The sequence below is a fragment of the Ovis canadensis genome, chromosome 4 (genome assembly GCF_042477335.2).
Source record: "Ovis canadensis isolate MfBH-ARS-UI-01 breed Bighorn chromosome 4, ARS-UI_OviCan_v2, whole genome shotgun sequence".
Taxonomy (NCBI): domain Eukaryota; kingdom Metazoa; phylum Chordata; class Mammalia; order Artiodactyla; family Bovidae; genus Ovis; species Ovis canadensis.
This window is the reverse complement of record NC_091248.1, coordinates 78,393,045-78,409,516: the sequence shown is the minus strand read 5'-3', so window position 1 is coordinate 78,409,516 and position 16,472 is coordinate 78,393,045. Positions and strand designations below refer to the sequence as shown.

The 16,472-nt window shown below is 33.3% G+C and overlaps 1 protein-coding gene across 4 annotated transcripts in view; it reads left to right on the top strand.

Annotated features, from left to right (window-relative positions):
- BBS9 (Bardet-Biedl syndrome 9) overlaps window positions 1-16,472 on the top strand; it is a 471,120-nt gene that overhangs the window by 210,975 nt on the left and 243,673 nt on the right. For all 4 annotated transcript variants that reach the window (XR_011256695.1, XM_069588065.1, XM_069588067.1 and 1 more), the window contains 4 exons: window positions 226-328; window positions 3,460-3,564; window positions 5,647-5,661; window positions 10,567-10,707. Coding sequence is in view for 3 of the 4 variants with exons in the window: in XM_069588065.1 (XP_069444166.1) it covers window positions 226-328; window positions 3,460-3,564; window positions 5,647-5,661; window positions 10,567-10,707 (364 nt within the window). In the remaining variant the exon portion in view is untranslated. The remainder of the gene's footprint in view (window positions 1-225; window positions 329-3,459; window positions 3,565-5,646; window positions 5,662-10,566; window positions 10,708-16,472) is intronic.

The window sequence follows — 16,472 nt, the reverse complement described above, 5'->3', positions numbered from 1 at the left end:
TTGTTTATCTTCTTGGAGAAAAAGTCTGTTCGACTCCTTTGCCCAGTTTCTAACTGGGTAGAACTTTTTAATCTACTACTTATGTTACACATTATGTTTTGTGATAGCTCATTTTTTTTCTTAGATGGTATTTCTCTAATTATTTGTTTTTTTTAAGTAGTTGTAGTATTCTATCAATTTGGAAAGCATGTAATTTTCTGTTAATAGCAATTTCTATTTTCTCAGGTCACACTGAAGAATCGAGTAGCATTGCAGAAGATCAAATTATCAATCTATGTGCCACCACCTTTAGTACTAACTGGTGATCAGTTCACCTTTGAATTTATAGGTAAGTGTTTTCTTTTGGCTGAAAGTCTATCATGGTGTGAGGGTTTTTTTTTTATTAGTTTTTTTTATTAGTAGATTTATGTCATGGCTCTATTTCTTATCCGAATATATCAGGTATTTTCCTGAAATCATTGTGTTGTTTTGCTTATATTTCCTCTCTAAACATCAGTCATGGACATTCAATGAATGGCTGTTGAGCCATAGTAATTACAGATTTTCAAGCAATTTTCTTAACTAAATGGACCTGCAATTGTAATTAATTACTATATTTTGGAAGAATTTTTAAATGGTGTTTCTCTAGTGAGCTATTTGTTGAGTCACTAGAAAATATATTTATTGGCTTTGAAGTGTGGCCTGAATTTGAATTTTGGCTGTAACGCTCAAGGGCTTCCCTTGTTGCTCAGCTGGTAAAGAATCAGGTCTGCAATGCGGGAGACCTGGGTTTGATCCCTGGGTGCAGAAGATCCCCTGGAGAAGGGAAAGGCTACCCACTCCAATATTCTGGCCTAGAGAATTCCATGGACTGTATAGTCCATAGGGTTGTGAACAGTCAGACACAACTGAGTGACTTTCACTTTCCAACACTCACTCAGTGTAACCATGGGCAAGCTGCTTTGGTAATTAGATGGAACCTCAGTGTGGTTTTTTTTTTTTTTAATCTGCAGAAAGGGGATAATGATATCTGTCTTGCAGAACTATTTTAATTTGAATTTAATCAGAAAATTGATTAGATTTAATTAGAAAATGAATCTATATATGATATCTGTAATAATGCTTAAAATAGTAGGTAATAAATGACAATTCTTTGTAATATTCATTTGTATAGAGTCTCTCTTACCACTTACATCTTACCACTTACAAGTTGTCATTAGTTCTGATAAAATGACATCTGAATTGTCTTTCAACTCTTTTTCTGTTTTTCTTTATGCCACTGTTTAGGAACCCTGTGTTTTACTCATAAAAATCAAGACCATTTCTTTTTTTTTTTTTCTTTATATAACTAACCTTTAACTGAGTGCCTGGCAGATAGTAGAAACTCAATAAGTACTCATTGAATCAGTGAATGAATGGTTAGTGGTTGAGGTAAACTTGTAGGTGGCATCTTACTTTATCTATAAAATTTTCACAGTACTTCCAAGTTGTCTTTCAGAAACATTCTGGATAATTAATGTTTTCCAGTTGAAAACTTTTTATAGCTCTCTAATACATGTTGGAGGTCAAGTGCATGAATATGGAAGGCTATGTACAATCTGCTAAGTTGCTACAGTTTTAGTTACATCCATATCCAGTTCCACCTTTCATTTTCTCCTGCAATCTGTGTTCTAACCATGATAAAGCACTATTTCCCACTCCCAAATTCTCTTTCCCTTTGTGTACCTTTTTCTTTGTTCATCCTGTCTGTTCATCTGAGTAAAGAGAGGCAGTGGTGTGGAATGGTAGATAACCTTGTTTTGGAGTCAGTTCCCACCTCTGCCTTAACTATATGACCTTGGGCAAGCTTTTTGATCTCTGTTGCCATTTTCCTAATGCACCAAAAATGGAGATAATAATAGTGACCACCATGCAGGGTTGTTGTGAGGATTAAATGAATTAATCTCTGCAGTTCAGTTCAGTTCAGTTCAGTCGCTCAGTCATGTCCGACTCTTTGCGACCCCGTGAATCACAGCACACCAGGCCTCCCTGTCCATCACCAACTCCTGGAGTTCACTCAGACTCAAGTCCATTGAGTCGGTGATGCCATCCAGCCATCTCATCCTCTGTCATCCCCTTGTCCTCCTGCCCCCAATCCCTCCCAGCATCAGAGTCTTTTCCAATGAGTCAACTCTTCACATGAGGTGGCCAAAGTACTGGAGTTTCAGCTTTAGCATCATTCCTTCCAAAGAAATCCCGGGGTTGATCTCCTTCAGAATGGACTAGTTGGATCTCCTTGCAGTCCAAGGGACTCTCAAGAGTCTTCTCCAACACCACAGTTCAAAAGCATCAGTTCTTCGGCACTCAGCCCTCTTCACAGTCCAACTCTCACATCCATACATTACCACAGGAAAAACTGTAGCCTTGACTAGACGGACCTTAGTCAGCAAAGTAATGTCTCTGCTTTTCAATATGCTGTCTAGGTTGGTCATAGCTTTTCTTCCAAAGAGTAAGCGTCTTTTAATTTCATGGCTGCAGTCACCATCTGCAGTGATTTTGGAGCCCCCCAAAATAAAGTCTGACACTGTTTCCACGGTTTCCCCATCTATTTCCCATGAAGTGATGGGACCGGATGCTATGATCTTCGTTTTCTGAATGTTGAGCTTTAAGCCAACTTTTTCACTCTCCTCTTTCACTTTCATCAAGAGGCTTTTGAGTTCCTCTTCACTTTCTGCCATAAGGGTGGTGTCATCTGCATATCTGAGGTTATTGATATTTCTCCCAGCAATCTTGATTCCAGCTTGTGTTTCTTCCAGTCCAGCATTTCTCATGATGTACTCTGCATATAAGTTAAATAAGCAGGGTAACAATATACAGCCTTGACGTACTCCTTTTCCTATTTGGAACCAGTCTGTTGTTCCTCGTCCAGTTCTAACTGTTGCTTCCTGGCCTGCATACAGATTTCTCAAGAGGAAGGTCAGGTGGTCTGGTATTCCCATCTCTCTCAGAATTTTCCACAGTTTGTTGTGATTCACACAGTCAAAGGCTTTGGCATAGTCAATAAAGCAGAAATAGATGGTTTTTTGGAACTCTCTTGCTTTTCTAATGATCCAGCGGATGTTGGCAATTTGATCTCTGGTTCCTCTGCCTTTTCTAAAACCAGCTTGAACGTCAGGAATTTCATGGTTCACATATTGCTGAAGCCTGGGTTGGAGAATTTTGAGCATTACTTTACTAGCATGTGAGATGAGTGCAATTGTGCAGTAGTTTGAGCATTCTTTGGCATTGCCTTTCTTTGGGATTGGAATGAAAACTGACCTTTCCAGTCCTGTGGCCACTGCTGAGTTTTCCGGATTTGCTGGCATATTGAATGCAGCACTTTCACAGTGTTATGTAAAATGCTTAAGACAGTAGCTGGCATGCAGTGTGTATCTAATTTCAGCTGTTGTTAATAATAATTGCCTAAAATTACATAACATATTATTTTTACATTGCTTATAGCACCAGAGATGACTAGAACTGTAGGCTTTTCCGTTTATCTGAAAGGAAGTTATTTACCACCTGAATTGGAAGGAAATGCTGTTGTTTCTTATTCCAGACCAACAGGTAAACATATAGTTCACAAATTTATAAGCCTAATAATCACTTCTTTTAAATTATTGGAGTTGTGGGTTAAATGTGTAAGTGTTTAAGATGGTAAGACACATTGTAAATATTATTAAAAGAAAAATATTATTACATAGTGTTCAATTAAAAATATCCATCGAAGTTAGTTTCATGTGTTATGAATTATTAGTGATGTCTATTCAGCTGATTTCTATATGTAATGTTTGATTCTATCTTTTCAATTAATAGTGAATATGATACTTTTTATTCTTACTAGAAAAGTGTTATCTAGTCAGACTTCATGTATTTGAGCTAAACAGAAAAGCCTAGTCTGAATTAGTAAAAATCACCATATAGGTTACTGTAATATTAAGGCAGTCTTTAGAGTTTCAGACACTGCTTTAGTGATTAAATAAAATTCTTTAGTATCTTACATGTTAAAATACTTAAGAACAGGTTCTGTATTATTTCAAGAAACTAATGGATCAAAAAGTTCTCTTTAGACCAGTAGAGATCCAGTTATTATAAATTTCAAATTGGATTCAATTTTATAGTTTCTTTGTGTGTTTTTGTATAGTGAATTTTTCATAGTAAGAGTTTGACAATTAGTTGATTGATAAATAATAATTAGTCACTGCTTTTTTTAAAAAAAAGTTTAAATGTAGTATAACTGATAGTATATTTCAGCAATGTTGCATTTGTGTTTTTAAGCATTTCTGTATAGTTGTCTTTGTTTAAAAAGCCTTAAAGGTGCCATATTCATATTTTTTCTATTGATATCCACTTTGGTTGTGTAGCAATATTTTTATGTAATTGTCACCCTTCCTACTGTGCTAATGAGGCACCTTGGCGATGTTTTTAAAATTGTAGTTCTTATTTTGTCTCAGTGAATTTTCTGGTTTATGCATTGACAACTCTATACTTGGAGGTGTTTTTTTTATAACTTTAGTACATGTTTTCAAAGTCTGTTTCTTTGTAAATAATTTTATTTTAAATTATAAAAAATCATTTTTAGCCAAAAATGACCACTTTAACCTTTTACCTATATTTTCAAAATATGAGGTAGTGTAAATATTTTACGTTTAAGCACCTTTGAGAAAGCTCGCTTCAGAAAGAAATACAAGACTTCCACAAGGGATCAAGAAATGATGGACATTATATTTCTGAAAAAAACATTGAAATGCTCAGTGAGTTGTGAAATAAAAAATAGGACATGTTGGCTAAAATCTCTAGGTAATTTATCATTAATTGGACATCTCAATAATCATAGGCATTATTATACTTTTTATCTTCGTTACTCCTTGAAAATATAGTTGTAGAGATTGTTGATGCGTTAATTCAACTAATTATTTCATTTATCTTTAAGGAAAAGTAGCTGAAAATAAATTTAAAATAAATAAATGGAATACCTAGCAAGTAGACAAAAGCTTAAAACTATGCTATATAGTTATTAAATCATTTGGTGAGCTTATGGTTGCACATACCATTTTTAGCTATTATGCTTTTGTAAAGATGGAATTTGAAAGATTATAAATTATTACGAAAACAAAGAGCATAGACAGTAATTGTTTGAAAGCTAATTAGAAATTAAAGTAAAAACAAGTCTATAAAAGTGAAAAGCTGAAAAAAAAGACTGTTCCATAATAATATCTACTAATTAAAGTTATAATAAAGCAAGGCTAACTGAAAATATTAATTATATGTATTTGCCTTTAGCTCATTTTCTTCCTCCCAGATTCATGTAATGCTCTTGATGTCATTTACATATTGAATCTGGTTTGTTTTTGGATAGATCATATATCTTTACCTCTTTTTAATGCATTTGTACTAGAATAACACCCTTTCATGGACTTGTGAATATGGAAGAGCAAATATATTATTAGATTTCAGTTATCATATTATATTCTTCAGCTGTGAATTGGCTTATATTTATTGGAAGGCCATTTATGTCATCTGTATGAATCTTTAAAGTTTTAATTTATATTTTAAGCAGATGAGCATTAAATTTGTGCTGTAATTTTATGGCATAATTTGTTGTATTCTTTCTCCCCTATCCCTTTTTGCATTGCCTCTGATGGATAGAGCGAAATCCTGATGGTAAGTGAAAAGATAATTTAGAATAAAATGAATTTCAGAAGTGAAATTTGGTTAGTAATTGAATTATGGTACTATCCCTTGAATGAATCTTTTTATGGATTGCTGTTTTGACTCTAGCAACCTCTTTAGGGTGATTCAGTGCCTTGATTTGGCTACGGAGAAGAAAATAGATGTTTCCATAATAGATACTTATCATTCATTATTAGTTGTTTCAGAGTCATGAGAAACAATGAAACTTCATGACATTTTTGAACAAAACCAAAGCTGTCATTGACTACTTGTGTCTGTAAGTTACTCGTGATTTGCCTGTATGCTCTGTTATCTTAGTTTACTTAAAAAGAGTAAGGAAAACAGTTCTGAATTCTAAATTGTCTGATTCTGTATACCCCAAAAGATTCACCTCTTTCTCTGATCAGAATGCCGTGTGTACTCATTCTGTGGGCCAATTTCTTGTTTTGTTGAGAATTTGTGAGGAAATATTATCAAGAATCTGACCCCTTGAACTTGCCTGGGTCAGTGTTGTCACTTCTTGTCTTCTCCAAATCCTTTGTTTACTACTTTGCTATAATACTTATCATAATATGAATTTCATTGTTTGTTCGTTAGGTCTCCCTAGTAGATTTTTGAGCTCTTTTCTTTGAGAGCGGGGTTCAAGTCCCTGAATTGTACAGTATTCTGATTATATGGGAGGCACTCTAAAAGTATCTTCTACTTTGATTATTTTTCTTTCTAGACACAGACTTAATGGGATGGTATGTCTTAGTTTATTAGCCATTTTAGATTAATATTAGATAATATTAATTGGTAATATTAGATAAATAAAATACTTAATGGCTTTAATTACTCATATAGTTGTGGTACCAATAACCTGAATTGCATAGTGTCTGGAAGGTGAATATGTATTTATATGAGAAATATTTTAATACAAATAAGCTTTTAGCTTACCTAAAGTATACTTAAAGCATACTTGTCAAATTAGAATTTGGGTTATTAAAAATATTAATAATATTTATATTTTACTTTGCAAGAGTGCATGTAACTGATAAGATTTTGCAATAACTTTTAGAAAATTCTGTATTATTATTTAAATTATTTGTTTTGAGTTTAAAAAAAATCTGTAAAGGTTATTATTGAAAGTGATTTATTCCCTTTTACTATAAATTCAGATCAAACTATGAGAAAAAAATCACAATATATGGAAATTTTAGTATTTTAATGCAAAGCTAAAGCCAGTTTGAATAATCTCTTATGCTATATTTAAAAATTTTAATTAAGCTTCAGGAGTAGAGTTGAAATATTCAGCTTCGCCTAGTACGCAAAAAAAATAATATGTTGACAACTTAGATCTTACTTACACACAAAGCTTCACATTTCAAAGACTGTTCCATTTTATTGACCTGATCTGTTCAGACTGTATTGCAGATAAGCAGTCCCGCTTTTACATGTGGAAAAAGAGAAGCAAATGAGGTTTTATGTTGTCCCATAAGAGTTAGTCTCCATTATTTCTGCATTAGCGTTACATGACATGGGCAGTGTAAAACATGACTGCAGATGGAGCACAGTACGTAGCCAGACATAACAGGAAGGGATCAAGGAAGTTCTGGCTACCAGACTTTGCTACTGCTTTCGGGCCCCTTGTTTTCAACACGAAATCACTCTAGCAGGTCCCTGGAAAGAGTTCTAAAGGCATTATATAGATGTGTAATATATAGTTATTCTACTCTGGTATATAAGTTCTTTTTCCTTTCTTTTAGAGCACATTTTGGCTTCCCTCTTGACAGTGATACTGGTCTCTTGGGTGTGCCAGGGGTAATTAGAATTCTCTTTCTGGAAAAACTGTTCTGTCAGGAGTGATTTTTATGTGAATTTTGTCTCTAAGTGTTAAATAATTTTGTGATTAATTGCACCATAGTACTTGTGACTGTCCATTTCCTCTAGTAAGCTAGCAGGGGAAGTGTTTGAAGGAGAGGTGATTATATTTGTTAAAAAACTGTAGAACAAAGTCAGTCTGATGAGTGAGTAGGCCAATATTTGCGTATTACAAATGACCAAATTTTCTTCTCTCTCAGCATTATACTCAGAGAGTTGAATAAGCCAAATAGCCTGTTTTGCCAACAGAATATTGCTGATGGTAGACAATTAGGGCAAGTTAGGCTCTTTCAACTAAGCTGAAAGCTACCCTACTAGCAACTTTGGAAAGTCTTCAAATACATATAATTTTTTTCTTTCCTTATTATAGATGCACATATGCATACCCTCACACATATCTCTACACATCTCCAGCTTCAGGTTCTTAGGTACAATTATAGCCTGAAGAGTAACTGGTAGACAAATTTACATTTCAAGTTTCTTAAGAAAATGTAAACCTCAATAGAAATGTGCCTCTGATAAACCCCATGTTTAAATACTAGACATTATATTTTGAAATGTTTAGGTTTTAATTTGATGGGAAGTATTCTAAAATACTGGTTTTGTAATTTTTATTTTTAAAGATTTGGTTTCCTTAAACTCATTTCTAAAGGATTTCATATTCTTTTTTTTCTTCCCTAATGGTAGAACTTCTCAAGCTGCCATCATTTAAAAAATAGCCATAATCATTTTATTAAGTATGTGTCATCATTTTTCAAAGTAATGTTTTCCAAATGTCCTATGAAACAGGTTTACAATTCTTGGAGAGAAAAGAAGTTCTGGAGAGGTTCTACAAATCTTAGCAACTGCTGACCATTGCCCTAGTGTGTGATATTGTCATTAACTGACTTAACTGAACTGTGAATTGAGTTATAATGTATTACCCTTTTTGGGTTTATTAGTGCTTGCAATCCATTTGTTTCAATTTCTGAAAACATGTATATACCACTAGTTTCTTTAGCTCTGGGTTCTTGGAGATTTAAGGCAATAATCTTCAAATATATATAAGTAATGTAAAGCTAGCGTTGATCATGATTAATTTTGTTTTACCACAAATTCAATCAGTACCTGGTCCAAGTGAAGCTGAGCCACAGTTTTAGCAGTATAATTTTAAAAGAGTGTTTACAGCTAAATTTTATTTGAACAATTAGCTCAGACTTGGTTGAAAGTACATAGATGATAGCTTCTCTTTGTGCATGTACAGAATTGTCAGAAAATGAAGTGCTTTTTTCCCCATTACTCTGTTCATTTAAAATGAAGGAAATGGCAATAGGCTTCAGTTTCCTGGTTCTTACCAGATTGCATCTATTAATTGAGGCTGTAATTTATATATTGTAGAGGAAGCATATTAGCAGGTATATTTTCATAATTTGGGGATGTATGGAATATATGAAGTTGGAAAGAATAATACTTTGTGATATTTTTTTATGGTGATATTGATAGCTGTGGTTTGAGCAGTAGCTTAGATCATGTTACCATAATATTTTGAGTCAAAACATTTCATCACTGTTAAGTACAAATACACATGCCTCTAAAACCTCACAAAATGTCAGGAAATAATACCCTGGGACTTTTCTGAAGAGACACCAGTTATAATTTGCATCTAGGATTCCAGGAGAAGTGAATTTAACATCTGTTGGTTATGAGAAAAAATGAGCTATGTAAAATTTGATGGATAATAGATTATATTGAAGAGAATGACAAATATGCTCCACATGCTCTGAAAAAGTATTTAATTGACCTCATATATCAATATGTTTGCTATTTTTGATGATATCTCACTATCCTTGTGAATAAGTAGTACTGAAAAGCATACTCCCAGCTTGGTTGTAGAATAAACCACACAACTCCAATTGGCATTAACAGAATATATTGCTAATTCTAGGAATCCTACTTTGGGATCATGTCTCCAAAATTTCCTTCTTCTGCTTTCCTATTTTTAAGCTGCTCTCTGACTCCACTGTAAAAGGAATTAAAGTGTGGATCCATTAGATAGAGTAGAACATTTTAAGTCTTCCCTTTCTCTACAGCAGTTTACCAAGATACAGTTTTCTGTATATTATTTTTTATCCTATCCAGTCAAAAATAGAATCCTAGATTAAAAGGAGAGAAAACTAAATTTGTAGAATTGCTTTACCTGATTTATTAGTAGAGAGCCTACTTTGCTTTGGTTTCAGTTTCATTTTTTATAAAAATGTTAAAAGGAATAGCTTTTAAAAACTTTAAATTCTGATATAAAAATCTTCATTGTTATTTATTCATGAAATTGCCTATTTCAATATGCTTCTATACTTTCTGAAAAAATTTGAGAATTGAGTGACTGTGTAAACCTTTCAGAATACTGTTTAAAAGTGATTTGTAAAGTTAAATGAATTGGGAAAAATTAATTTGTATGAAAGTAATATTCTTAATGTTGATATGTAAAATGACATGAAGTTTATTAGAACTTCAGTAGGAAACATTCTGCTTTCATGCTCATAATTTATTGCAAATTGTTAATTGTACTTTGAATATTCAGTAAATAAAAAAGCTAAAGATTAAAAGATTGGGGAGTTAGAGAAACAATTAGATATGGTCATACAGAGTATTCCTGATATAAACTTCATATTCTTTGCTCATTTTAGCTGATAGTCTTGGATTAGGACCAGAGCTTTGAAGGTCTTAAAGACAGTTTAGTAATTGAATATAACTGCATATAATGTTTTATATAACTTTCAACTGTGAATTTAAAAAAAATGATATTATTATTAAAGGCAGAGCTTACTCTTATGCTCCTTTTTAAGATTTTATTTTTGTCTTGTACCTTTGGATAATAATGTAAATACATAAATTATGATAATGCTTTCCAGTTATTTCAGTTGTGCTAGATGAAATGGTCAGGTAGCAAACATTTAAACTAAGATATGTTACTACCATGTACTACAATTAGTGAAGTAATACAGTTTTTTTCTTATTTGTCAAATTTATGAGTATATATTTCTCTCTTTTTAATTTCAGGCATTCCTCGAGTTAGCCAATGTAAGTTTAGACTTCCCTTGAAATTAGTCTGCTTACCAGGCCAGCCTTCAAAAACTGCAAGCCACAAACTAACTATTGATACCAACAAATCTCCAGTCAGTCTTCTCAGTCTCTTTCCAGGTAGGACTTTTGAAGTAACATGCCTGTAACATCAGAAATGTTAAGAATTTAGAATGGAATCCTTCATCAACAGGTAATGATAGGGTAATTATCAGATAATTGTTAAGTCAGAATATAAAAATACCTCAAGGGTTTTTTCCTCTTGTTTGCCTGTTCAAAGGCGAATGGCTTATATCAACAAGGTAATAAAGTATACCTTTTAAGTTTGATTAGAATTATTATAATCATTATTTTGCTTCAGAATACAGAAATGAAAACATCAAATGTTTCTTTTTAGACCGTGGGATCTTCTGGCTTGGAATGTAAATATTTATTATTCATCTTTACTGTAGGTTTTTGAATATATCCTTTTTCTGAGCATATAAATATTTATTATTCATCTTCATTGTAGGTTTTTGGAGATGTACCTTTTAAAAGTATATTCTTATGCCTCTGAAAAGTAATCTCTTAAGTAGATGTTTGTGATTCCGCTATCATTAGCAGTTGAAAGGGACAGTGTTCATTCTCTGCCTCTGATGTTTTAGAAGGGGTTTCATGTATAAAGCTTGAATATCACAGTGAACATTTGGGGTAATTTGTGAAGGTGTGACTTTCTCCAGGTGTTGGTTTTTCTTTTTGGAGTAAGTTAGGAAAGAGAGAAGCACTGATTGGATCAAACATCTTTAGTTGCCAGGGTTTCTAATGTGTCATATCTATTAACTTTCTTGGTGATGAGGTGGATTTAAAAAAATATCTGGGAATTAAATCAACCCTTTTAAATCCATCATTAAAATTCAGCACTGTTGACTGTAAGATGCATCTTCACTCTTGCATTAGTGGATAGGATTTAGAATACAAAGTATTTCCCACAAGGTTTAGAAATTTATGGTAAGTCAACTTTTGTGTTATTAACTACTTAAAGTGATTAACATTTACTTTTCATTAATTTGAAGTCTTTTTTAAAAGCCTTATTTATATATAACTCTGTGAAAAATCTCCAAGATGCTCTTTATTACACTTAATCTATTCTTTAGTTCAAATGAATTTGAGTGAATGAGCATATGTGTGTGTGCTTGTGTGTCTGTAGTTAGCAAGTAGTTTTGAGCCTTTTGGTTTCTTATTCCCTTCCCTTCTCTCTCTTCTAGTCAATTTTCTTGTAACAAATTTGGATTATAAAAAGGACAGAGTCACTGCTTTTGTAGCATCTTATACAAACATACTAGTTTGTCTCCTATCCTGGCGATATAAATTGTATATGCTGCATGCTAAATTTATTAATATCTTTGAAAAATGTTTAAGACTGGCTTCTGAGTGGTTGATCTTTACTGTAGATGGCTGAAACCAATAGAGATTAAATAAGAATGCGTGCTTTTGACCAGAGAAGGAATCTCTGTAAGCTCTGGTTGGATAGAAGTACTAAGGAAAGCTTAGATAGCTCATTCATTTCTGTTCTGATTCTGGACTTAGTTGTTTTGATGTATCTTAGGTTCATCAACATATATTTGCATCTTATTCATTTTAACAATGGGACTCAATGACAAATTTTAAAAAATTTCCCCTAAGATTCAGTTTATGAATACAGCATGTTCTCTTTTGAATTTCCAGATTTGTATTTATATTAAACATACTGGAATCCTGTAATTATTTAACATACATACTCTTGCTACTTTTTTACTTTACGTAATATATTCATTTTTGCTATATGTGACTTTCATATGTTAATATTAAAGTTGCTATTGCAAATTTATTTTTTATTGGAAATAAATGAATGCTCTTCATAGAGAAGAAATAAAACAACTTTTAGTCTACATCTCTTTCTATTTGTTTATTTCAATTACTTTTTTGTATATTTAAAATAGCTTTAATTTTTCAGCAATGGACAACCAAGAAGAAAAACACAAAAGTTACTGATAATTCTACCACCCAGCAGTATCTACTTATATTTCATTACATTTCCCTACTCTTTTAAAAAATATTTTCTCTAAGCATTTCATCCTGCCAAAGAATATTACTTTGCATATTGTAATAAAACACCTTTCTATGTAATTAGATTTTTGTTTTATGATTTTTAATAGTTACATGCTATTCTATCATAAATCTATACTATAAAATCATTTGCCCAGAATTATAGTGTTCTACATTTATGTTGTTTTCAGTTTATTAATACTGTAAATATATTATTACATCAGTGATTCTCTTAATTTATTATTATTTCTTTGATGAATATCTAAAAGCAGAATTACAGAGTCCAACAAAGGGTAATATTTTTAAAGCTTTTGAAACATAATGTGAAATTGACTTTCTGAAGGTTCATACTAGTTAACTTTATCAACAGTGTTTGAATGGAGGTGTCTGGTGCCACAAATCCTGGCTAGTAGAGAATATTCTAATTATAAAAACTTTAATATGCTTAATGGCTATACAGAAAATATTTACATACATGCATATGTATAAATAATTGTCTGGGTGATTTTGGCTAAATGTGATTTAAGCAAGATAATATAAATTTCTTGATCTCGATTAAAGAGAAGTCCAGAAGTGGGTATGAAAGCTGGTATGATGGTTTGTGAATATTATCAAAGACCCAGCTTTTTTTCTGTTTGCAGCGTGCATTCTCTAGTATGTTGGCTTCTTCCATGGCAATAAGATAGCTGCTTTGGATTTGTTGTTGTTCAGTCGCTAAGTCATGTCCAATTCTTTGCAACTTCATGGACTGCAGCAAGTCAGGCTTCCCTGTCCTTCACTATCTCCTGGAGTTTTTCAAATTCATGTCCATTGAGTTAGTGATGCTATCTAACTATATCAACCTCTGCTGCTCTTGCCTTCAATCTTTCCCAGCATCAGGGTCTTTTCTAATGAGTTGGCTCTTCAGATCAGGTGGGCAAAGTGTTGGAGCTTAGCTTCATTTCCAATGAATATTCAAGGTTGATTTCCTTTAGGATTGACTGGTTTGATCTCTTTGCTGTCCAGGGGACTCTCAAGAGTCCTCTCTAGCACCACAATTCAAAAGCATCAATTCTTTGACACTCAACCTTCCTTATGGTCCATCTTTCAAAATGGCAGCTCACTCCAGTACTCTTGCCTAGAAAATCCCATGGACAGAAGAGCGTGGTAGGCTACAGTCCATTGGGCTGCAGAGAGTCAGACACGACTGAGCGACTTCACTTTCACTCACATCCATACATGCCTACTGGAAAAACCATACCTTTGACTGTACCAACCTTTGTTGGCAAAGTGATGTCTTTCCTTTTTAATATGCTGTCTAAGTTTGTTTTATCTTTCCTTCCAAGGAGCAAGCATCTTTTAATTTCATGGCTGCAGTAACTGTCCACAATGATTTTGGAGCCCAAGAAAATAAAATCTGTCACTGCTTCCACTTTTTCCCCTTTTATCTGCCACAGAGTGATGGGACTGGATGCCATTATCTTAGTTTTTTGAATGCTGAGTTTTAAGTCAGCTTTTTCATTCTCTTTTCACTCTCATCAAGAGGCTCTGTTTTCCCTCCTCACTTTCTGCCATTAGAGTGCTTTAGCTTAAGTCATCTAACTATAAGGCGGGAAGTAGAGGAAAGAGATAACTATGGCAATAACATAACTTTTATCAGAAAGGCATGTTTCCATAAAGTTCATAGGAGATTTCTACCTATGGCTCAGTAGCCATAGTATTGTCACATGGCCTCTTCTACAGTAAAGGGGGCTGAGAACTAATGTAGATGGGCTAAGAAAAAGGAGGTTGGGAATAGATGTTAAATTAGCTGACATTCAGTGTACATCATGATACCAGAAATTTTACAGAAAAATTTTACTTAAATGTTATAACAAATAGCATGCTATTATAGCAGTCTTTTATGGTACTCAAATACATGGCTATCTTTGTGAATAAATTTGTATTTTAATATTAATGTAATATTCTATTGTTTCCCTGGTGGTTCAGATGGTAAAGAATCTGCCTGCAATGCAGGTGACCTGGGTTCAATCCCTGGGTTGGGAAGATCCCCTGGAGAAGGACAGGGCAAACTACTCCAGTATTCTTGCCTGGAGAATTCCACGGACATAGGAGCCTGGTGGGCTACAGTCTATAGGGCCACAAAGAGTCAGAAATGACTGAGCATCTTTCACTTTCTGTTGCTTGGAGGTACCGTGTACATAGCTTTTTTGTACTTCTCTGTTTTTCTTTGGAGGAATTCCTTGAGGATAAATGGCTGAGTTTAAGGATATGCACATTTGAAAACTGTATTCAAATACCAAAGTTATTTCCAGAATAATTATATGAAGTTACACACTCAACATTGGAGTTTGTACCGAGTAGCAGCTGGATTTAAATCTTTTAAAATTTTTGGCATGGTTATGTGAAAAGTGGCATCTCTTTTAAAAATTTGCATTTCTAAATTATTTGTTAGCATAGAAATTTTGTAATTTTTATTAATTACTTGTGCTTTTTTTAACATATAAAGTTTTTGTTTTTAGGTCATAAAATTTAAAGTTTCATTTCATTTATTTCTTTAGTTTCAAATTTTCATGTTGTGCTTAGAATGATCTCTATTTTAACATTATAAAATACTTACTTATCTTTCTTCTGGTACATTTTAATACCTTCTTTAATTCTCAAACAGTTTCAGTGTATTTTTTTAAAATAAAAAACAACTTTATTAGAGTATAACTTATTTACATGTACACATGTATAAAGTGTACAATTTGCTAAGTCTTGATGTTTATGTATACCTTTGAAACCATCCCTACTATCATGATGCTGAAAGTATCCATCACCCCAAAGAGTTTCTTTGTTCTGCTTTGTTATCCTTTCCCCTCCATCCCCAGGCAACACTTGTTTTCTTCCTGTCACTATAGATAAGTTTGTATTTTCTAAAATTTTGTAAAATGGAACTATTCAGTAGGTACTTTTTTTTGGTCTCCCTTATGGACTTCCCTGGTGGCTCAGATGGTAAAGCGTCTGTCTACAATGTGGGAGACCCGGGTTTGATCCCTGGGTTGGGAAGATCCCTTGGAGAAGGAAATGGCAATCCACTCCAGTACTATTGCCTGGAAAATCCCATGGACAGAGGAGCCTGGTAGGCTACAGTCCATGGGGTTGCAAAGAGTCGGACACGACTGAGGGACTTCACGTTCACGTTATCAGATTATGTGATTTGCAAATATTTCCTCCCAGTCTGTGGTGTATATTTTCTTTCTTTTAACAATGTCTTTGGAAGAGCAGAAATTCTTAATTTTGCTAAAGCCCAACCTATCAGTTTTTTTTCTTTTATGAATCATGATTTTAATGTTATATCTAAAAAATTTTTGCCTAACTCAAGGTTACAAATTTTTTCTCATGTTTTTTCTACAAGTTTTCTAGTTTCATGTCTTGCATTTAGGGATCTTATTTATTTTGAGTTGATATGTGTGTATGGTGTGAGATAGGGATAAAATTCATGTTTTTGCATGTAAATATCTAATGTGCCAGTACTATTTTTGAAAAGCCTATCCTCTTGCACTGAATAGTCTTTGAAAAGTTGTTGAGAATCCTGACTATACATCATTAGACTATATAAATAATTGGAATCTATATATATATATTTCTGCTCAGTTTGTTCCATTTATCTATCTTTGTCCATCATTATTTCTATATACCAAATAGTGTCTTGGGGCTTCCTAGGTGGCACTATGCAGGAGATGTAAGAGACTAGGCCTAGTTTAATCCCTGGGTCAGGAAAATCCCCTGGAAGAGGGCAGGGTGACCCACTCCAATATTCTTGCTTGGAGAATCTCATGGATGGAGGATCCTGGTAG